At 39.5% G+C, this 24,608-nt stretch overlaps 2 protein-coding genes across 4 annotated transcripts in view; one reads left to right on the forward strand and one right to left on the reverse strand.

Moving 5' to 3' along the window:
- The window catches only part of LOC106869671 (uncharacterized), a 32,786-nt gene extending 17,013 nt beyond the window's left edge, over nt 1-15,773 (forward strand). For all 3 annotated transcript variants that reach the window (XM_089353003.1, XM_089353002.1, XM_089353004.1), the window contains exons 5-16: nt 118-307; nt 1,961-2,079; nt 3,013-3,173; nt 5,033-5,650; nt 6,328-6,389; nt 6,948-8,098; nt 8,940-9,104; nt 11,861-12,099; nt 12,954-13,128; nt 13,455-13,518; nt 14,527-14,626; nt 15,518-15,773. In XM_089353003.1, the coding sequence (XP_089209129.1) occupies nt 118-307; nt 1,961-2,079; nt 3,013-3,173; nt 5,033-5,650; nt 6,328-6,389; nt 6,948-8,098; nt 8,940-9,104; nt 11,861-12,099; nt 12,954-13,128; nt 13,455-13,518; nt 14,527-14,626; nt 15,518-15,562 (3,089 nt within the window). In that variant the 3' untranslated portion in view covers nt 15,563-15,773. The remainder of the gene's footprint in view (nt 1-117; nt 308-1,960; nt 2,080-3,012; nt 3,174-5,032; nt 5,651-6,327; nt 6,390-6,947; nt 8,099-8,939; nt 9,105-11,860; nt 12,100-12,953; nt 13,129-13,454; nt 13,519-14,526; nt 14,627-15,517) is intronic.
- A 3,268-nt stretch (nt 15,774-19,041) lies between these two features.
- Nucleotides 19,042-24,143, reverse strand: LOC106869672 (uncharacterized). The gene is made up of 2 exons (XM_014915490.3): nt 23,982-24,143; nt 19,042-20,980 (listed from the first exon to the last, which is right to left on the reverse strand). The coding sequence occupies exons 1-2, from the start codon at nt 24,120-24,122 to the stop codon at nt 19,103-19,105; spliced, it is 2,019 nt and encodes a 672-aa protein (XP_014770976.1). The 5' UTR covers nt 24,123-24,143; the 3' UTR covers nt 19,042-19,102.
- Between the last annotated feature and the right edge of the window lie 465 nt (nt 24,144-24,608).

Here is a 24,608-nt window from a genome sequence, read left to right on the forward strand (position 1 = left end):
AGAGTATTAAAATATGGTAATTAATAATCTAATAACTTAACTTCATAACCATCACACTTTGCCCCCATTATTTTTCAAAAGTAAATTTATTTTGTTTTTTTGTTTTCTTTCAAACAGCGGATGCTGTTCTTTTAGATAACTTAACAGATTCTGAAGAAGCCAAGAACAATCAGGAGTCACCAGATATGTATCATAGCAGCAGCTGCGACCCAAGAGAAACCAGTTCCCAGAGCAAGCTGAACCCATCACCATCTGGGTCAGATAGTAGTACCTTATCACAGAAGACTTGGACCTTGAGGCCTTACAAGTAAGTTTCTACTCAGTCTGCTTTATAGGCAACAAGTCATGCATGTCTTTCCCTGCATGTGCTTGTGTGTGTGTGTGTTTATCCACCAGAAACAAGAATTACATAAAATAGAGAGAGGAAGAAAGTGTGAGCATGAGTAAATCATGGTTAAAAATTGACGCAACAAACGGGAGGTTATTACTAGTATATATAAGAGCACTCCATCGGTTACGACGATGAGGGTCCCAGCTGATACGATCAATGAAACAGCTTACTCAGGAAATTAACGTGCAAGTGACTGAGCAATCCACAGACACGTGTACCTTTAACGTAGTTCTCAGGGATATTCAGCATGACAAGGCCGGCCCTTTGAAATACAGGTACTACTCATTTTTGCCAGCTGAGTGGACAGGAGCAATGTCAAATAAAGTGTCTTGCTCAAGGACACAACGCATCACCGAGAATCGAACTCACAACTTTACGATCGTGAGCCGAATGCCCTAACCACTAAGCCACGGGCCTTCACGGTTATTACTAGTAAAAGAGTTCAGAACTACTGGTGCATCTTTTTTATATATAGCTTAGTTTCCAGGAAATGCTGTGTCCAGGCTAGTGAGATCAGTTTCATTTATGTTCACCCTAAAAAGGTGTAAATTGACATCTGTAAGGAGAAAGAATTACACAAAGGTAAGTGTGAGGTTTGGGCGGTATGAGTGACCAAGAGTAGGAAAGACAAGTGGCCTCAGGTGGCAAGGGTGTGCAGAGACTATTGTAGCTGTGAAAAACAGAGAAAGGAGATGGTGCATCTGTTATTGTTGTGTATTTGTGAGTGGGGTTTTAGTCTTGCAAGTTACTCGGTGACCCTGTCAATGCTGGTGCCACATACAAAGCAACCAACCAGTACCCTCTGTAAAGTAATTGGTGTTAGGAAGGGCATCCAGCCATAGAAACCATGCCAGAACAGACAATGGAGTCTGGTGCAGCCTCTAGCCTTACTAGCTCTTATCAAACTGTCTAATCCATGCCAGCATGGAAAATAGATATAAAATGAGGATGATGATGATGTATATATGAATGTATGCATATAATATGAGTAACCATGCAGCTCCTCTACAAGGAAACTTTTATGTTCTGGTCCCTTCTCTCATATTTTAACCCCACATCTCATAGCATAGAGCCACCTCCCTCTCTACTGCAGTCCCACTAGTCTTACAAGGTGCATAGCAATTTCACTACTGCTTGTGGCATGAAAAAAAAAGCACCCAGTACATTCTGTAGAGTGGAGAGCATTTGGAGGGGTATCCAACCATAGAAAGCAATGCAAATATTAGAGAAGGATGCAGTCCTTAGGCCCATCTGATCCTATCAAACCATTAAACTCATATGTATTCTGCTGGGTATTGGTGTTAGGAAGGGCATCCAGCTGTAAAAACCCTGCCAAAACAGACACAGAAGTCTGGTGCAGTCTTCTGCCTAGCCAGCTCCTGTCAAACCGTTCAACCCATGCCAGCATGTAAAGTGGACATTAAATGATGATGATGATTATGATATATATGTATGTGTGTGTATATATAAGTATTAATGAATGTTATACAACCTGATAACTTTTATGACATGCTTTCACTGTTATGTTTACATATTTCAAATTAAAATTAGTTTTCCTCTTTCTTTCAGACCTCCAGGGTCTCAAGATTGGTATTACACTGGAGCTTCAGGATTTCCACCATTTTCTGTGAGTGATAGTGGCACTATAACCACTGCCACAACAACAACAATGGAAAGTGGAGACACAGGTAAGAGCTGCTGTTCCTTAGCTTATTCTTAATCCTAGAAAACAGCAGCGGCAACGGCGACTATTGCTGCTGTTCTTATTGTTAAATGCAGTCCCTATTTATTCATCATCATCATCATCATCATCGTTTAACGTCCGCCTTCCATGCTAGCATGGGTTGGACGATTTGACTGAGGACTGGCGAACCAGATGGCTGCACCAGGCTCCAATCTGATCTGGATGCCCTTCCTAACGCCAACCACTTTGAGAATGTAGTGAGTGCTTTTATGTGCCACCAGCACAAGGACCAGTCAGGCGGTACTGGCAACAGCCACGCTCAAAATGGTCTTTTTTTACGTGCCACCTGCACTTCAGCCAATCCAGCGGCACTGGCAACGACCTCGCTCAAATGTTTTTTCACATGCCACCAGCACAAGTGCCAGTAAGGCAACAGTGGTAACGATCACAGCAAGACAAGTGAGACCATAACCTGTGGCCTTTACCAGGGGTGTAGCCAGCCCACTTATGCATACCTTTCCTTCTTGGACACTAAACTCTGCTTGCGAAGACCTGTTGGAGCAAGTGAAATCAAAATTGAACCAAATTCAATGACTGGCACCCATGCCAGTGGAGCACTAACAGCACCGTCCGAGTGGGATCACTGCCAGAGCAGCTGTCTGGCTTCCGTGCCAGTGGCACATAAATAGCACCATTTGAGCGTGATCGTTACCAGCGTCGCCTCACTAGTACTTTTTGCACCAGTCTATTCTACCTGTTGGCAGAGCATGTGTACCAGTATGTTCTAATTGTATACAAATATCAAAATTTGGAAATAAAATCATCTCAGCCATGTTTGTATGATAAAATGGTTGCAATTTTTTTTTTCTTTTTCTCTCTCTCTCTCTTAAAGACTCTTAAGGTAAATAATTCAGCTTTCATTTTGGTACATTTTTAGGTTCTGATGATGCTATTGGACCACATATTCAGAAAGAATTTCTTGGTTCTCGACCTGATGGCCCTTCTATACCTGGTATTTATAGTCGTGCTCCTGGTAAAAAGAAATCTAACACAACTGACAACCCTTTGCTTTCAACTATTCAAGAACGGTCTACATTGGTAAGCATAACCACATCAATGTTCATTTGTTCACTCATTCATTCATTCTGATCATCTTCATCATCTTTCTTTTAATGTCCACTTTTTCATGCTTGCACATATCAGATGGAATTTTGTCATGACAGATTTTTCTCCAGCCAGATTCCCTTCCTGTTGCCTGTCCTCACTTGTTTTCAAGTGAGGTAGTTTTACTCTGTGTTTAGATGTGCTTTCACAGAAGATAGAAAAATGAAGGACAATGTTTGCGAAATCGTGATGGCACTTGTGCTGGTGGCATGTGTAAAGACATTCAAGCGAGATCGTGCCAGTGCCGCTGGACTGGCTCTTGTGCAGGTGGCACATAAAAAACACCATTTGAGTGTGGCCGTTGCCAGTACCACCTGACTGGCCCTCATGGCGGTGGCACGTAAAAGCACCCATTACACTCTCAGAGTGGTTGGCGTTAGGAAGGGCATCCAGCTGTAGATACTCTGCCAAATCAGATTGGAGCCTGGTGTAGCCATCTGGTTTCACCAGTCCTCAGTTAAATCGTCCAACCCATGCTAGCATGGAAAGCAGACGTTAAACGAAGATGATGAGGAATGTTTGCATGATGGTGACACTCACTTGCATCTATCATGCAGTGTCAAGGCATGGGGACAGTAGCAAATACACGTACATACAACGAGCTTCTTTCAGTTTCTGTCTACCAAATCCATGCAAGGCTTTGGCTGGCCCAGGGTTATATAATAGAAGACACTTGCCCAAGGTGCCATGTACTGGAACTGAACCCAGAACCATATAGTTAGGAAGCAAGTTCTTATCATGTAGCCACGCCTATGCTATTCTCATCTTTATTTGTTCCTTCATCAGCTAATATAGGAATCTCAGCTTTCTTTGCACTCCCTCTTTATTGCCCCACCAACACCACCACCACTGACCTAATTTCTTGTCTTAGTCAGAGATGGAAGAGAAGCCCTCATACATGGCTTTCAAGACTAATCGGAGAAAGCAAGGGAAAAGCCAGAGACCTGGTTTGAATATTTACAGTAGAGTGGATTCTGCTAAAAGCACCCAAGAGCACCGGAAATGGGCTTAAATTGGGTGACAGATTATTAAGTCTACCATCCCAGAACAATTACAGTTCATCTGAGGGCTTCTACACAGTTTCCTCCAGCCAGATTTCAAATACAAAGCTTGGGTTAATTCGAGGCAATAGTAGAAGACACATGCCCATGGTGCTGTACAGTGGGATTGAACCTGGAACAAAATGATTACAAAGTGAATTTCTAAATGACACAGCTATACCAAACAGCTTACAGTGAGACAGCACTCATGCCAGTGGAACGTTAAAAGCATATCCGAGCGTGATCGTTGCCAGGGCCACGGATTGGCTCTCGTGATGGTGACATGTGAAAAGCACCATTCAAGCTTGATCGTTACCAGCACATGTGCCGGTGGCACGTGAAAGACAACATTCGAGCGTGGTCGTTGCTAGTGCCACTGGACATGCTCCCGTGCAGGTAGCTCGTAAAAAACACTTTTTGAGCATGGTTCTTTCCAGAACAGCCTGACTGGCCCTCATGCCGGTGGCACGAAAAAAGCACCCACTACACTCTCTGAGTGGTTGGCATTAGGAAGGGCATCCAGCTGTAGAAACTTTGCCAGATCAGACTGAGCCTGGTGCAACCTCTGGCTCACCAGTGCTCAGTCAAACCGTCCAACCCATGCCAGCATGGAAAGCGGATGTTAAACGATGATGATCATCATCATATCTGATATTTACTGCCTCTGCTCTCTCTACTATTCTATGGCTTTGAAGTTTTGCTTTGAAAATTCTATTAATTATTTATATTTCTTGCTTTTAATTTCTTTTGTAGAATGACAAGGATAAAATGAAGACTAAAAGTAAACAAGAAATAAAAGAGAGCACATCCTCTTACAGAGAAACCAGGAGAAACTGGGTTGACAGTCAGGATACTTATTCTAGATTTGATTCAAAGAAGCTTTCGGAATCAAACTATCCAAATGAAGTACATCATACTGCATCAAAAGTTGATTATGTGTCTTCTGATCAGCTCGAATCGTTCAGAAAAAATTCCAGCTCAAAAGAACAATTTGATCCCACAAAAAGCAAAGGCTGTCAGAGACACAGAAATGGCCGTCATGAAGGTCTTGATTTACAAGGCGTTAAACATAAGGAAACCACTGTTGTGCATGGCATACAACGAGATGCCAACAGCTACAAACAGTCGTCTTTCGAATCAGTAACAACAGTTGAGACACCCAGTGACTTCAGCACTGACCCGGAGTCAGCGACATCAAGCAGCAAGACTATAGAAAGTTCACATTTCGTCAGCCACGATTCAGATGCACTTGTACTTGCATTGGCTAAAAATGAAGAAACTGGGATGCAGCAAGCCTGGGGAGATCTTACCATGACTGGTCACAACTTGCCTAATGGGGAACAAGTAATTTTTAGAAGTGATATGTGTGTGGTAAGTTGGATTTTAGTGAATTCTATTCAAATTGAGCTTTAGTTATTTTTGATAATGTTTTGGACAAGTGTCTTCCACTCTAGCCATGGGCTGACCAAAGCCTTATGAGTAGACAGAAACCAAAGAAACCTAGTGTGTGTGTGTGTGTGTGTGTGTATCATTGTCTTGACATCATGTGATGGTTGTAAATGAGCCTCACTGTCATACAAGCGATGTTGTTTATTTCTAGTCTTCCATGAAAAGCATGTCTGGCCATGGGGGAAATATTGCCTTGCTTGGAAAGAGGTGAGGGTTGGCAACAGGAAAGGCATATGGCCATAGAAAATCTTCCCCAATGAATTCCATCTGACCCATACAAGCATGGAAAACCAGATATTGGAACAACGATGATGATGTGTGTGCCTCAAAGTCCAAAGGATTTAGAACCACTTATCTATAGCGAAACATTCTATTAACAAAGAAAATCAAATTCTTTTGTTGATGTTTAAATGTTACTATATTTATGGATTGCTCATTAAATGAAATCAACTAGTCCTTCAGTACTTTCAATCTACTGCCACTCCATCAGTTTCTTTGATAATTATTCTCCACTCCTGGAGTGGAGTGAATCACAATAACTGAATGTCTAAGCCTGTAATTTCCTTAATCTACCACAAAGATCTTGTGTTTCATTTCAGACTTACAAACCAACAGAACCAACCAAGAGTCAACTTTCAAGACAGGATTCTTATAGCCAGAGGTGAGTAATTTTGACTTGGATATCCCTTCACCTTGCTCTCTCTCTCTCTCTCTCTCTCTCTCTCTCTCTCTCTCTCTCTCTCTCTCTCTCTCTCTCTCTCTCTCTCTCTCTCTATCTCTCTCTATCTCTCTCTCTCTCTCTCTCTCTCTCTCTCTCTCACACACACACATACGTTGGCACGTTGCTAATTTAGTGGCAAATATGGTATGTATATGCTTATTACCATAGATTTTGTAGTCTTTACCTTCCAAGATATGTGCCTTTCCTTTTTTTTTTCCCCCCTCCTCAGATGGCTTTTTGAAAATTTAGATGTTTTGCATGAATTGTCAAAGTGCAAGTTTTACAGTTGGGTATGCATGGCTGTGTTTAGCGTTGCTAAGTAAGAATAGTGGTATCTGTGTTTCTACTAGAGTAACCAGAGAAGTTGAAGACTGAACAGTCAGCAAAATGTCGTTGATTAGATTCCAATATCTGCCTCATGCATCGCTGTATTTGTTATTTCATTAAAACTTATACAACGTTATTCATAGATACTTTAAACTTTCTATTTGCTTTTAGAATTTCGCGATCAGCCCAGGAACTTGACTTGTTGTGGCAGAAATTTAAGCAACAAGCAGCACCACCTTCTCCTGAGAACAGTCTTGACAGCAGTCGTTTGGAACAGATACAGCACCTTGTAAAAAATCCAACTCAGGCATTGGTGCGTCGTTCAATCAACTTGTTGGAGGAAAAAAGACAGCAGCAAGCTGAAAGAGCTGAACAAAATCTAGAACTACAAAAGCAATCACTGTTGAAGCAGAAGCTCCGAGAGGTTGATGATTCTACTCAGAGTTCGGTTACAAGTGGCGCTGAGTCAGTTTACAGTCTTTCAGAAAATGTTGAAACGATGTCTGGTTCATATTGTGCTGAAGAAAGAGAGAATGCCAATATTGTTTATAGTGGTTCCTTTGACCCAATGATTGCCAAACTGAGGAAAAAGATTGAAAAGCAGCGTCAGAAATGTGAGCTAATGAAGAAACGAGACAAAGCCAGTGAAGAGAAACTGCATAAACTGACCAGCATTTTAGTAACACGACAAATGAATGATCTCATTTTGGCTTCAGAAATGAATAGCTTGTCCACAACATCCACTGCAACATGCATGACTAATTCAACAATGGAATCAACTGAGCAATCTTCATCCAAAAAGATCCCTGTGTATTCTCAATGTTGTGGTAAATGCAGAGCTTGCAATGAAAGATTGACTTCAAAGCCTAGGCACAGCTCAAGGCTTAAACACCCTAAACGGCCATATCGAGTAACTTCTACTAACTTCACTTCAAGGAACACTGCCAGGAGCACTGAATCAAAATTTGGAACATCGTCCCTAACTGTTGACCACATTCCAAGCAAGCATAATGTGAAAGGTCAGTCTACTGAGAGACAACCGAAAGGAGATGATCGTCACTTTATGGAAGCACCAACTTTCAGTGAGGTTTCGGATAAAAGAAAACCTATTAGAAAAGTCCTCCCAAAACAAGATGCAACAACCATGGTGCCCTCACCTCTCACTGTCTGTGATGCTAACCTTAATTATTCTGCTAGCCAAGCCGAGATGAGCAAAATATCAGTAGCTGTGCAGACATCCCCTAATCTTGAAAATAATACCAAGTATCAAACTACTGCTGAGTGTACTACATCATACAGCAAAACAAGTATCAAACCCACTTGTAAGTATTATTGTTTTCTTTATGTAGTCATTTTATCATCATCATCATCATCATCATCATCATCATCATCATCATCATCATCATCATCATCATCATCATCATCATCATCATCATCATCATCATCATCATCATCTTCTAATGTCCATTTTTAAGGCAGCAAGCTGGCAGAAATGTTAGCACACCAGGCAACATGCTTAGAAGTATAAGTTCCAGGGACATAAACACACCAACATCAGTTGTCAAACAATGTTAGGGGGGTGGGGGGACGAACACAAACATATACACATCATCATCATCATTTAACGTCCGCTTTCCATGCTAGCATGGGTTGGACGATTTGACTGAGGACTGGTGAAACCGGATGGCTACACCAGGCTCCAATCTAATTTGGCAGAGTTTCTACAGCTGGATGCCCTTCCTAACGCCAACCACTCAGAGAGTGTAGTATATACACACATATATATATACACACATATATATATATATGTGTGTGTGTGTGTATATATATATATATATATATATATATATATATGCAACAGGCTTCTTTCAGTTTCTGTCTACCAAATCCACTCACAAGGCTTTGGTTGGCCCAAGATTATAGTACAAGATACTTGCCCAAGATGCCACGAATTTACTTTATTTACCTTATTTTACCTTATTTATTTAATTTAAAGTTCGCTGAAATTTGTTAAATATTGATAGTTGAAGTACTTCGTTATTTTTGTATCATTTTCATTATTTGTAAATTGTACAGTATGTAATTATCTTGTTTCCTTTTTTTTCTTTTTATTTTTATAATTATATACTTTTCATTCTTATTTATTCCATGTTCTTCTGTCAGCACCAGGTGAAATCCAAATTGCTCCCAAATCATGTCCTGCTGAAGATCTCAAAGTTATACCTGTGCCTTTCATGTGGACTCCAAAGAAGCAAAAATCAAAAACCAAAACCCTCCACCCACCTGACTGTCATTATAGCAACCAGCAGAGGAAATTAGCAGAGAAAGGTATTTTTATCAAAACTTATCAGCCACATAAGGTTCTTACCACATTGTCTTACAATGAAATTACTATATACAGGGTGGCCCAAAAGTAGGTTTACAGTTATTCAACTGTCTCTTTCGCATTCATATTTTAACAGTTTAGAACTTAATTATAAAAAAATATGAAATCATTATTCTATGCCAATTTAGTTAATTGTAAGATAGAAGGCATGTAAATAGCACCATTTGAGCGTGATTGTTACCAGCGTTGCCTTACTGGCACGTGAAAAAACATTCAAGTGAGGTCATTGCCAGTGCCACTGGACTGGCTCCTGTGCAGGTAGCACGTAAAAAAACACCATTTGAGCATGGCCATTGCCAGTACCGCCTGACTGGCCCCTGTGCCGGTGGCATGTAAAAGCACCCACTATACTCTCAGAGTGGTTGGCATTAGGAAGGGCATCTAGCTGTAGAAACTCTGCCAGATCAGATTGGAGCCTGGTGCAGCCATCTGGCTCACCAGTCCTCAGTCAAATCGTCCAACCCATGCTAGCATGGAAAGCGGACGTTAAACGATGATGATGATGAAGATGAAGTTTAAATATAATAACATGTTTTAAAAGAAATTTAAAGTGCCTACCCAATAACTGTAAACCTACTTTTGGACCACCCTGTACATCTATCTTTGTTTATCTTGGTGGTTTGGTTGTATGAATGAAGACAGCTGCATCAAGAGATGCCAGTTTCAAATTGTAGAGGAAACATGTGGAAGGGGTAGACACAGGAAGACATGGGACAAAGGGGTGAGAAAAGATCTATGGATGTTGGGACTCACTGAAGGGTTGACAGAGAACCAAAGCTCCTGATGGTTTACTGTGCTTCAAAAGACACACCAAGCTAAGTAAAAGCATTGTTGTCCTTGCATACAGGATTGTTCCCTGCATCCCTTTCCAGCTGAGCATTCCTAACCTTATGGGCTCGTGGTTGCTGGTTCCATGTAAAAAGCACCCATGCCAGCACTGTAGAAGCATCCAGTACACTCTGTAGAGTTCATTGGTATTAGGAAGGGCATCCAGCCATAGAAACCATGCCAAAACAGACATGGAGCCTGGGCAGCTCCTGTCAAACTATCCAACCCATGTCAGCATGGAAAACATATGTTAAATGATGACGACAACTCGACGAATTATTTCCATGCACTTTGTAAATGGAAGAACTGATAGACTCATGGCTCATAGTAGCAAAGATTCCACCATCATATATTTTTATGATCATCTCTGTTTTTTTTTTTCTGTTTACTGGTCCCATGTTGATGGCTATGAGTACATAAATCTATGTAAAAAATGCACACGCTCAAAGCACAGTCATGTAAGCATGAGCAATAGTCGGGGCACTCTGGATAGCTGAGCATTGTGGGTGGTTGCTGTGTCCAGTTGTTGCAGTACAAGCAGAATCTTTTGACTGATTGCTAACCTACATAACCACAGATCAATTCATGATAAACACAACATCATTTTAGCATCTAATTTTCTATGCTTGTATGAGTCAAACAGATTCTACAGAGGAAGATTTTCTACAGCCAACCCTTACCTCTTTCCAGACAAGAAAATGTCACAAAAGACTGGGAATGAACATCACTTGTATGGTGGGGATGATAATAATACTCGTTTACAAACATCACATAATGTCTAGACAATAGTACACACACGCACACACACTTATACATGGCAGGCTTCTTTTAGTTTCTCCTACCAAATCCACACACAAGGCTTTGTTCAACCCAGAGCTATGGTAGAAAACACTTGCCCAAGGTGTCACACCGTGGGACTGAACCCAAGACCATATAGTTGGGAAGCAAGTTTGTTAACTACACAGCCACACTACTTTTGTGATATCAATAATCTCAAAAGTTGCGCATTTAAAGCAGGGGTTTTCAAACTGTGGTCCGCAAGGACAAGACAGGGGGTCCGTGGACAGCAAATACTTTTTATGGGCAATTTGATTTTATATATGCTTTTTAATCGAATTCTTTGAATTGACAATAAACCTATTTGTTAAATACTGTTAAATAAATAAATGTAAAAATATATGTTATTTTAAGCAAATATTTATGTATAAATTTCACAAGCGTTTATAAGGGGGTCCCTAAGGTAAAGCCTGAAATATAAAGGGGTCCGCAAGTCAAAAAGTTTGAAAACCCCTGATTTAAAGCATTGAATTTCTGCTATTACTGTCTCGCCCAAGGTCACCTGTATTTGAGCAGACCTATGAGTAAAGCCTTTATAGCTGTCATCATCCTATCTGTATGTATATCTAAGGCTGCATCATCCAGAATTTAAGTAAACAAAAAAAGAAATTCCTCCAAAGGATCTCTGAAATAATGATACTTGATAGAGATGTGCTGCTTGCAGATCAGGGATTTTCTCTGAGTTGAGCCACTTCTTCTCCACATTGAGAGGTTACTGCTCTGGTACTTTGGATATGTAGTTAGAACGCAGCAGGAAAGAATCACAAGATGGATTCTTCAAGTGAAGCCAACTGGCAGAAGACTTAAGGAGAGAGCAAAAATGAGATGGATAATATCAGTCTCGGTTGGTTACACTTGGGAATCCAAAAAGTCTAATGATGGTTGCTGTTGATTGGACCCTATAGAGGACGTGCCTGAGGGCACTACTCCACATCCCAGTCAGCATGCAAATAGAAAGCGATGTAAAGAAAAAGTATTGTATCTTGGGGAAAGTGATTTTAATTTTCTAAACGGTGCTCTTTTCTTATTGTAGAGAAAATAGGTGAAACCTGGTTTGTGTCCCTCTCTGAAACGAATATAAGCAGAACTGATCATAATTGTCGAGCATCAGGCACTTCTAATTGTAAACGAAGTCAGAAACATATCAGGAGTGATTCAGCAGGTGTCAGGAAAGTGAGCAAACATAAAGAGCAGATACCTGTTATCTTCAATAACTCATTCGACAGCCATTCATTTTCTTCGCGGAGCAACAAACCAAGAATAACATTACAGGTGGGTTTTTTTTTTAATTCTTTTGTTTCCAACATTGAGCTGTAGTTATGCTGGAGCACTGCTCTGTAAGGTTTTGTTAAACAGATCACCCTCAGTATTTATGTTCATCTGGTTCTCATTCTATCAGTTTCTTTTCATCAGACTGCTCACAAAGCAACACCAGTTATCAGGCAGTGAGACACCAATACATTAACACACATATGCTCACACACACACATAGACACCACATTAAAGGTGACACAAGCATTTTCATACACACAACAGAACTTCTGCCCACCAAATCCACTCACAGGGATTTGGTCGGCCCAAGGCTATTGCAGAAGACACTTGCCCAAGGTGCCACGCAGTGGAACTGGACCTGAGGCCTTGTGGTTGAGAAGCAAGCTTCCTAACCACACAACCATGCCTGTACCTACAGCTATGCCTATGCACCTTTATATATGTAAAATTGTTTGCACTGTGTACAGCAAAATCTGAAATGACTCACCTATTTATTTTTAATACTTCTGGCAGATTCAAATGCAAATATACTAGTTACTGATGTAACTCCTTTTCATGGGGTGTTCATAACGAACTCAGCTCATTGATGCAAGGGATTCTGGGACACTGCTGTTTCGACTGTTGTGTTTCATCAGCCAGAAGCTTCCCCAAATGTTTTCATCTACCCTCATATCATACTGTTCAACATAAAAAGTAGGAGAATCACATTGGATAAGCTATATCTGTGAAAAAAAAATTCAACAGGGATGGTCATGGCTTGACTGTTTTTGATTATTGACATAAACAACAACAACAAACAACCCACCATGATGGCATTTGAGTTGGCGTTACTTCTTCTTTGCTTTGCTCTTCAGGAGGCCTTTCAGAACTACATGCCAAATTGGATATCAAGGAGCAGAGAACGGCAGAAACGAATTTTATTGGCTGCACAAGAAAGGCGCTACCAGATGCAGATGGAAATGGAACGCAACAAAATCTTTCAGAACAAGAAACCCTCAACAACTGCATCTGAAAATGATCCCGTTTGTGGTAAGAATTCTTGTTTAGCATCACTTAATATCTTCAGGAAAAAATATTGATTGCTAAAATAGGTAGAAGAGCTCTCATATATAATGTGTGTGTATGTGTATTGTATAAGTCATCCATCATCATGTTCCGTGCTTTCAATTCTGTCAGTATACCAGCAGCCCTCAAAAATCTTTCTGTGATTAAAATGGCCCACAATGTAATTCGAGTTGGCCAGCCTACTCTTGACCAAAGTTTCTTTCCTCTTTACTACCAAACACTCATCATGCCTTCCGTTATTTATTTATTGTTTTGTGTTTAATACATTTTCATGTTTTTACCTATTTTAGAGAATCTTTACAAGCCGAAGAAAAGAGCGTTTTCCAAACAAGAAATGAAAGAATTAAACTGGAAGTAGGTTTGCTTATTTGACTTTAATAAATGTAATATTTTTTTTGTTGTCGTCTAACCTGAGAGTGTCACCTTGAAATTTGACTATAACATGTTTTAGAAATATGCGTAGCTTACAGTAGGCAGCCACCAGTTTCAAGAGGCCATGGATCTGCACTTGAAGAAATCGTGTTAGCTGTTAATGGTGATACAGTGTCTGTTGTGGCTGTACAGGCCCACACGGGAGTGGCAGTCACACACACACACACAGTGACTGCATTTGAAGGATCTCTCTGCCAGTGCTACTGGTTTTCCCTTCTGTTGAGTGCGCTTTTCTTTGGTGGTGAGTTCCTGTTTTTCTTCCACTCATTTCATGCCCTTTTGCAGTATTTGTCTCCAGTGTGGGCAATCATTTGCGACCACAGTTGCATACTGGGATCGATCTAATCGACTGCCCTCTCTCCAAACATTTCAGGCCTTGTGCCTAGAGTAGAAAAAAAAAAGAAAAATAACAAGCATGCAACGATTACAAAAATATTCATATTGTTCCATAAGATTGTCATTACCATTATGATGATTAAACATGTTTTCTATGCTGGCATGGGTTGGGCAGTTTGAACAGAGGACTGCAGCAAGCTCTATTGTCTACCTTGGCATGGTTTCTACAGCTGTCTTTCCTAATGCCAACTACTTTATAGAATGTACTGAGCCCTGGTAAGGTCAGCAAGTAATTTGCAAGACAAGGCTCTTCAACTGATGGAGGAGTATTATTAAGGGAAGTTTATTATGATAGAGGAATAGAAACAGGTGTCTTGCTATAGGAGATACATGGCTACCCCAGTCGGAGAGAGAGAGAGAGGTGACAGCAATGTGTCAGGGCATACCCTCAAGGTCCAGGGAGGTGAATGTTAGTGGAGTGGTACAGTGGATTGGACAAGGCGAATGAGCAGGGAGTTCGTGGGAGTGCAAAGGAGAAGAGGAATGCCTTTGATAATTTCTTTCTAAATCACATAATTTCTTCATCTTTAACAGGCTTTATAGAAATCTTCCAGAAGTTATAAGTCAAAAAGTTGAACAGACCCGCAAGATTCAGTATAAATATAACAAGACCAAAAGTCGTGTTTTCAGTATGGTATGTATCACTAAATAATGAATGTAATTATTGTGGCTTCTCTTATGTTAGGTGTATAGCAATGTGTTTTAATGCAATGTAAACATCTCTGCAAGCTATGACCATTACCTTAATTTCAAAACAATCATTGAAATGGGGTCAATGTAATTGACCAGCCCCTTCCCCCAAAATTGCAGGTTATGTATGTATAGTAGGAAGGAATTTTATTATTATTGAGTGAGAGAGCAGTGCATGCCATCAAAGTGACACTGGGGTAAAATATACGAAGCCCAGTATACCCATCTGATAAGGATAGACCAGACACATGCATCACAACCGTATGTGCATGACATGGTGATCTCATAGCAAGATAGACCTTGTGCATGACCTTGCAGGTGGGACCCAGTTAGAATTTTCTTCAGGTCGAGTAGCCCATCCTGCTCAAAAGCTCCCTGGATAAGAGTTGTTTAAGGATGTTGAATGAAACACCCATGTTTCCAGAGGTGAATTATTCAAACCCCAAAGAATCAACACATGGCTATGATGCTTCCCCACTACTCCTGCTCATGATCAGAGATGCACATATCGTCAGCCACCAAGGGATGTCTCAACTGGTTACGGTCAAACAACTGACAAGCACATCTGTTTGTATTGAGTGGAATATTTGCTGTAACCCGTCTTTTATATAAAGACAAAACAATGTACATGATAACACTTCCAATCAGTTAAGATAAGAAGCCATGAGAGCCACTGTCTGGTACTGCATCAGGGCATTATTATTATTATTATTATTATTATTATTATTATCTGATGAAAACTCACAGCTCTTAGTTAATATTTTAAGGGCATGCTATTACATTATCACTCCTGTATTTGATTATTTATTCATTTATGTTTTTTCTATATTAACAGAAAGTACAGAAAAATATCTTGAACAAAGTCAGTAAAAAGATATGAAGATAAAACAGAGAAACTCCACTTCCGGAGTGTTTGAAATGTCCAGCAACAGCCATGTACATTATATTTATATGTATATATAAATAAATATATATATATATATATATATACATATATATATATATATATATATATATGTATGTATGTATGCATATTTATATATATATACCTGTATGTATTATATTTTTAATAAACGTTTTTGTGCACTATTCTAAATTTCATCATCATCATCATCATCATTTTATATCCATTTTGTACTGGCAACCCACCACTAACATCTTTATCCCCTTCCGAACTCTTCCCACCTTTGTATAATACAGGGTAGCCATATGTCGTCTCTGTACCAAGACACTTGTGCTTGTCCATCTATTGTACTTTAGCCTCATCACCTGGCATAAAGCCATGTCACCCTCTCATACTCCATTTTTGTGGATGTGATAGTGTATACATGAATACATTATCCATTACACTTTTATTTGTTTCAGTTATTTGACTGCGGCCATGCTGGAGCACCACCTTTGGTTGAACAAATCGACCCCAGGACTTATTGTTTGTAAGCCTAGTACTTATTCTATCATTCTCTTTTGCCAAACTGCTAAGTTACGGGGATGTAAACACACCAACATTGGTTGACAAGCGATGGTAGGGGACAAACACACACTTATATATATATATATGTGTGTGTGTGTGTATACATACATATACAACAGGCTTATTTCAGCTTCCATCTACTAAATCCACTTACATAGCTTTGGTCAGCCTGAGGGTATAGTAGAAGACACTTGACCAAGGTGCCACACAGTGGGACTGAACCCTGAACCATGTGGTTGGGAAGCAAGCTTCTTACCACCTAACCACTCCTGCACCTTGTGGCTTTTTAAAAACACTAAGGCACATTTTGAGGGAGATTTGGCTGCTATTTCTATTAGGTCAGTGACCACCTAGAGCAGTGCTTCTTTGTCTCTGGATTTTATAGAATACTAGAGATTAAATAGAAAATTCTGGTGTGAGCATGGCTGTGTGGTAAAAAGTTTGCTTCCCAATCACATGGTTCTATATTCAGTCTCACCACATGGCACTTGGACAAGTGTCTTCTACTATAGCCATGGGCTGACCAAAGCCTTGTGAGTGGATTTGGCAGATGGAAACTGAAAGAGGCCCATCAGGTTATATATGTATGTTTGATTGAAATTGAACCAAATTCGACAACTGACACCCATGCCAACCTTCCTTCATTGGACACTAAACTCAGCTTGCGAAGACTTGTTGGGGCAAGTGAGATCGAAACTGAACCAAATTCAATGACTGGTACCCGTGCCAGTGGAGCGCTAACAGCACCATCCGAGCAGGATCACTGCCAGAGCAGCTGTCTTGATCCCGTGCCGGTGGCACATAAAAAGCACCATTTGAGCGCAATTGTTTCCAGCTTCACCTTACTGGCACTTGTGCCGGTGGCATGTGATCAAAACATTGGACTGACTCCTGTGCAGGTGGCACGTAAAAAACACCATTTGAGCGTGGCCGTTGCCAGTACCACCGGACTGGCCCTTGTGCCAGTGGCACGTAAAAAGCACCCGCTACACTCTCGGAGTGGTTGGCGTTAGGGAGGGCATCCAGCTGTAGAAACTCTGCCAGATCAGTTTGGAGTCTGGTGTAGCCATCTGGTTCGCCAGTCCCCAGTCAAATCATCCAATCCATGCTAGCATGGAAAGCGGATGTTAAATAAAAATGATGGTGTGGGTGTCTCCTATCTCCTAGCAACCGACGGCTTGCTTACATACCTTTAACTTAACAGTTCATTGTGAGACCAATAAAGTATGTATCAGGCTTGAAAAAAAAATAAATCCTGGGGTCAGTTTATTTGACTGAAAACCCTTTAAAGCATAACCACAATCCGATGACCGAAACAAGTAAAAATAATTTTGAAAAAAAGACTAGAGAGTAAAACATCTATTAATTATAACTGTAAAGGTTATTTGCCAACATAATGTGGCTGTCCTGGTTAGGACGATTGTTACTGTTATTTAGCCCCCGGAAACATCATCTCCAACTGGCTGTACGACACATTATCTGCATCTTTATATTTTCGGACAAGAGAGTTTAGTGTCCCTACTCAGCTCAAAGCAACTTCTGTGTACCAATGGTTTCTGGGTTATTTCCTTTCATCAGTAGAGAGATGGCACCACTAAACTCTCATTTGAAATATATTCTTTTCAAAGTGACACACAGTCACTGATCTAATAAATAGAAAATTATTACAAATAACACCATTTTTCAAGTTGTTCAAACCTTCCATAAAAATTCCACGTTAATTCATGTTATAAACTCTAGCATAATAATGGGAATTATTTTACTAAGTTCACTATTTTCAAAATTTGTTTTCAGCAGAAAAATGGTAGCAAAAAGGTTTATTTTTATACAACCACTATGCACCTAGATATGGTGTATGATGTGAGATTCATTCATTTTGAGGCTCTTTCTTTGGCTCAGCAACTAAGAAAGCTGTACAGACATGATGTGAATAAATAATGCTCTCTGATGATAATGGAAAGTGTCTCAGGCAGAGACACAGCAAAAAAGTGAGGTTATTGTTTTAGTTACAGGTTAGTCCTGACTCTCTGCACATGAAATTACAATATTCCAGTTATGACCATCCTGACTTTTTCGTAAGCAACTGTGTATTCAGTACTGCATTATCAGGTGAGCCCTGCACACACGCGCTTTTTTTTGTTTTTTAATGCAATATTACGTCAGTTGAGAGAAAATGGGTTGCTTCCCTTACAACGTCACATGACCATGTAGTTCTCTCACTGGCTCAAGAAGAGAGTATGTGATCACACCTGATGGCATATCGTTTCAGACAATTGAGATGAATGGCAATTTGTCTGCCTGAAGACTTCAGTAATTACTAAGCCAACAACAGAATGAAATTAAAACGAACTTAATAAGGTAGCAAGCTGGTCAAGTCATTAGAGTATTGGACATATCTTGTACTGGTTTCAGTTCGCCCTCCAGTCAGTTTAAATTTTGCTCTGGTCAGTTTTGTCTTTCACTCTTCTGGGCTCATTAAATGAAGTACCAGTCAAGTTCTGTGGGGAGAAGTGTACTTCTACCTGTCTCACAATCAGCTATATTGCCCCATGACAAAGGTCATGTATGAGGACCAATCGCACCATTCCTATCTCCAGAAACTGAAAAAGAAATAAAGGGGACCAGCAGCCTGTTCTCCTAGAAAATCTGATACAGAACTGGAACTAACAATGGACAATATTTCAAAGAACATTTCTTCTGTCTTTACGTTCTGAGTTTCAATTCCGCCGAGGCTGACTTTGCCTTTCATCCTTTTGGGGTCAATAAATTAAGAACCAGTTGCATATTGGGGTTGATCTAATCAACTGGCTCCCTCCCCAAAACTTTCAGGCCTTGTGCCTAGAGTAGAAAAGAATATTTCAAGGAACAGAAAGAAAAGAAAGAGAATATACTGATAAATATTTTAATAAAATCAGAAAACCCAAGCTTGAAATATTTCTATTTATCAATCTAGAAACAGACAGAGAGTATGCAGGAAGTTTCCATTAGACATCTTACAGGTAACAAAGTATAGAGTGGAGTACACAAAGTTTTGAGTACATTTTGTAATTCTGAGTCCAATTTAGTGTAGTTGAAAAAATCTTTGCAGAAAAAAACCTTAATTGTTGGAATATCATCCCAAGTTGTATTCGTGTCTTTGACTAAGTTGTCAATAACAGTAAAAAGTTCACTTAACATTGTGTCTTTTGAAATGGAATCAGTTGAAAAGGTATCAGTTATTAAAACAGAACCTTTAAATCCTGAGATTTTACTACATTCATGAATACAATATTCTAAATGGAGCCTGCCACAACTAATCGTATATTCCTGCTTTTTAATATCACTTTGTTCAGTTAAGACTGCTCTACAATCCCATTCAATGTGAGCATTCTTGGGCAAACCAGATAAAACGACAAACTGTATTATTGGACTTAGTTCAGAACCGGAACCATCTTCATCCAAGCATAACATTCGCTCCCATTCATCTTTCGCCGCTTGAAGGAATGTTTTGTCTGTAATATAACAAATGCACAAAGCAATATTCTGGAAAGTACATTCTGCATGCATAGCTTTTAGTATTCGGTGTACATGTCTTAAAGATAGTCTGGCTTCAGTTTTAATACAAAATTGTTCTGGAAGCTTCATTGTTGCTGGACACAGTCCTATTTGTCCAGCAACAAAAAGGTTTATGTTAATTTTCACTGCTTGGCTATACGGTCCTATGTTTGCTGGAGCCCAGTGCGAAAGGCTTTGGACATGCATGGAATGTCTATCAGGATGTTGTATTTGAGAGCTACCTGCAACATCCATTTTCAAATGTATATTTGACGGTAAATCCATTTCAACACAAACACGAACAGGAGGGTTAGTTCCGAAATATTTCTTATAAATAGTATTAATCACACTATAAGTTTCCATATTTTTCACATATAAATGTACAGAGTAAATATTTTTGAAACTAGGAGAAATTTTACAGAGAGACAGTGATTCTTTTAGAGAACCCATCACTTGCTGGCTTGCTGCTTCTACATCTCTTCCATAGCCAACAAGGTTAGCAATCCAAAAATATTCATTTGATTCTTTAATTAAAGGAGGTTTAATTTCCACTGAAGCAAGGTTTTCAGCAACACATTTCTCTTGTGACTTATCAAACTGCAAGCTCTTTTGTTCTTCAACAGAAAAGAGTTCATCAATTAAGAATTTACTGGATTTCATTGACAAATCTGTTAGAGACTGATTTATACTATCTTTTTCTTCGAGATGCAGAGACTTGAAACTTATATAACCTACTGGGGCAAAAGCATCGTCCGAATGACATACAATTTCACTATCATCAACTTGTATTTTTTTCTTGAACAATGGGCAATCAAGGGTGAAAGTTTCATACTCTCCACCCTCACCACAAACATTTAAACCGTACTTTTGGTGAAGCTGGATCATACTTGGATAAATCTCTTTCAATGTAAGCCTAAGGTGTTTCTCCGGCACCAGTCCCATAGCTGCAACTTTAATAATAATTGCATGTACTTTTGCATCAATCATTTCAGCAAGGAGTTCTTGTTGATCTCGCCTCCACAGATAAGCAAGTACAGTCAGTCCAAGACGACTACAGACATTTTCAACACGGACACGTTGATAATCTGAAAGTATAGCTCCCACTGACACAGCATTGACTTCTTCAACTTCCTCCATTACCAATTTTAAGAGATTATACAAGTCTTCTACTTCATCTCCTTCAGTCAGATCATAATCTCTGTCTGTTTTCTTGGAGTTTCCTTTTATGGTTCTCCGGAACAATGGTACTTCCATAGCTTTACCATACAAATCAATAGCATGATGGCCAACAGTCTGTAATGAGAAACAATAGGTATGTTACAAAGAGTTTTGTGTGTGTGTGTGTTTAATCATCATCATCATCATTTTAAGGACCACTTTTCTATGCCTGCATGGGTCGGAGAGTTTATGGAAGTACATTTCTTATAGCAGGATGCCCTCTCTGTTTCCAAGATAAGTAATATTTTCCCATGGCCACACATCTCACAGAATATTAGAAATGAATGGCACTGCTTGTATGATTGCCACAATAATTTTACATCTAAGTAACATCTTAGAAACACAAACACACACAGCTTATCATGGAATAATAAATGATTAGTGTGTTGAACAAAAATATCTTGTGGTATTTTGTCCCCCTAGGTTACGTACCATTACGCTCAATCAACTTTGCATTTCGTCCCTTAGGAAGTCAGTTATAAAACTACCAGACCAAGTCCAGCAAGCCAATATAATCAACTAAAATCTTTTAAATGTAGATCCAGCATGGCCATGATCCAGTGACTGAAACCATTAAAATCATCATCATCATCATCATCATCATCCAGTGTTTTAAATCCAGATTTTGTCCCCGTTAACAGGGGTAGCCAGATCTACCACAATGCCATAGTAACTGAGGTAGGTAGGTGCAGCCCACCCCAGCCTTTTGGCTGGCTGGTGCCCATTCTTCTTGGCTATCCTGAGCGTTTTTGGGAGCTGGATTTTCTATGGTGAGCATGTCCTTGCTTACCCCCAACTTCAGTTTCTAGACACAAGTGGTCCCAAGACCAAGCCCTCTACCATGATTATTAAGAAATGTAGTGAAAAACTAGTTCAGGAAGGCAGGGATGCTACTCCCTGAGACCCCTTTCAGAGCCGCAATACCAGAAAAAAAGTTAGAAAAATATTAATTGTATGTAATACTCTTCTGTGTTAAAATCAGATGCTTAACTGCTCCGCCCACTCTTTTTCTGACTTCTACACAGGAAGCATAACTATATCAAACATTTAATTAATTACAACTGTACTATTCTTTAACACAGTGAAATTTGACACAATTACAGTTAGTCATACTAATTAGGTGAATAATACACTGCTATCCCTCACTTACTGTCTCTTTATTATTATGTCTAGAACTGATTCAAACCAATAAAAGAGCCTCTCTGTGTCATTTGCCTTGCTAGAAACTGCAGCAGAGAAGTCTACCTCAAACCACACCTAACTATCTTTATAAAAAAAAAACAAAAAAACATTCAATAAAACAGTGTAAGTTCATGCTGTATTTCAAATATATATTTATATATATATAAATTTGCAGTATAAGATATGAATTCAGAGAATTGTGTGGTTATCACAGAAAGCTCCTCTAATGGACTCAGCTATCAGACGACAGAAAATTAATACAGAGAAGTGTAATGCAAAATACCCTTGCAGCTGAAATGCAGAAAACCCAATCAATGAAATTACTACCACTTGACATCCTTAGGATTACAGCCATTTTGCAGCTTTCTTAATGTAAATAATAATTTCAGTGTATAATAAATTCTGTTTTCATGTTAATGTAAACATAAACATAATTTATTCCACACTGAAATTATCATTATATGAAGAAGGCTGCAAAACAACCGTAGTCCTAAGGATATCAAGTGATTATATAATATATTCATCTTTTCTACCTCCTGGCTTTTTAGAGAAGACGTGTATAGAGACAACTGTCGTATTTCTTAATTTAGATAATCTGGTACCTAGGTAATCTTTCAGTTTGGTGTTTTAAAAAAGTAAATAAAAACGAAAGGGGAAATAGCAAGGGGAGATAAATAAGTCAACTGTTAGACAACGTAAACCGGGTCGATAGCCAAGTGAACAAAACCCTCCTTATGAATTCGTGTAAATATGACACAAATAAATTGTCCGACGTTCCAAATTGTCGCCGTAATTTTCTTTTCATCCGCATCCACATATTCTCCACATTTTGCGTGTCAACGTCCTCGTTTGTGGGATCCACAAAGTTCGCATGGTGCACAATCACTTCGTGAGTGTAATGCCGTTATCTTCCCTTTCATATTCTTTTACTTGTTTTAGTCACTTGACTAAGGTCATGCTGGAACACCGCCTTATAGGTTTTTGTTGAAGAAATCGACCCCAGGACTTATTCTTTGTAAGCCTAGTACTTATCCTATCGGTCTCCTTTGCCGAGCTGCTAATTTACAGGGACGTAAACACACCAGCATCGGTTGTCAAGCGATGGCCGAAAGACAAACAGACTCACGCACGTAAATACACACACACACACACACACACACACACATACATATATATATATATATATATATATATATATATATATATATATATATATATATATATGTACGACAGGCTTCTTTTAATTTCCGTCTACCAAATCCACTCACAAGGCTTTGGTCGGTTCGAGGCTATAGTAGAAGACACTTGCCCAAGGTGCCACGCAGTGGGACTGAACCTGGAAGTATGTGGTTGAGAAGCAAGATTTCTTACTACACAGCCACACCTGCTCCTATGACATGTGTATAACATACATGAACAAGTGCACAAGGAAACTGTACAGTCGTCCTGCGAGAAATATAAAACAAATAACCATAAAATCATAGCTTCTTGTTTTAAATAATGAATACAATGGTACTACTAAAGCAGTGGGGACCCTAAACGCGCAGTCGCGCGTCCGCGCTAGCTAGTCGTGAGTGGTCGATCCTAACCCTAACCCTAAACACGTATTCATTTGCACACGCGGGTTAGGGTTAGGGTTAGGGTTAGGGTTAGGGACAGGGTTAGGGTTAGAGTTAGGGATAGGGTTAGGGTTAGGATCGACCACTCAAGACTAGCTAGCGCGGACGCGCGACTGCGCGTTCGGGTCCGCGCTGCTTTAGTAGTACCGAATACAAAAAGAAAATAGAGATAAAACGGGATGGTCATGGCTAGAATTCCGTTGATTATAAGAGTTTCCGATGGAAGCTGTCTTGGGTTTAAAGTGCACCACGTGCACTATAAGAACGAAGTTTACCTGAAACATGTAACTATCCATTTCGTCTACATCAGGTGGTCTTAAATTTGCCAAGGCGACAATTTCGTGGCCTTCGGCCACACATTGCATCATATTATAAGTACTATCTTTACCACCGCTGATCAAAGAGACAACCCTCATGTTGACGATTCGTCTGTTTACACCGGAACCAACAATGCGACGAAAGTAACTTCCCTTTGGTCTGAATGGATAAAGACAGCGATAAAATGTTGAGATATTTGGTTGCTTCCCTTTACATTCTGAGTTCGAATCCCATTGAGAACGACTTCGACTTATATTGCTCGATTTTGATTTTAATAAAAATCTAGTCGACTACTTTCGCGTTTAGACATTATGAGTTACGCTTTTAAATGTGAAACGTCTTCCATTTGTATGATTTTGCAAATCAAATATTCAAGATTTAAAAATAAAAAAAGAATTTATAAAAGAGAAACTAAATAAAGGATTCATAACTGTAGTGTGTGTGTGTGAAATACACAATCACACATAAAATTAAAAGGACTGTAGTTGTAAATCCCCAAATCGTTTATTAAATATTTTCAAGAAAGTCACTCCTCCCACCCGATTCTGAATCTCAGATGTTCAAAATAAATATCCAAAATCCTT

The sequence above is a fragment of the Octopus bimaculoides genome, chromosome 5, assembly GCF_046866305.1.
Source record: "Octopus bimaculoides isolate indiv1 chromosome 5, ASM4686630v1, whole genome shotgun sequence".
In the NCBI taxonomy this organism is placed as follows: domain Eukaryota; kingdom Metazoa; phylum Mollusca; class Cephalopoda; order Octopoda; family Octopodidae; genus Octopus; species Octopus bimaculoides.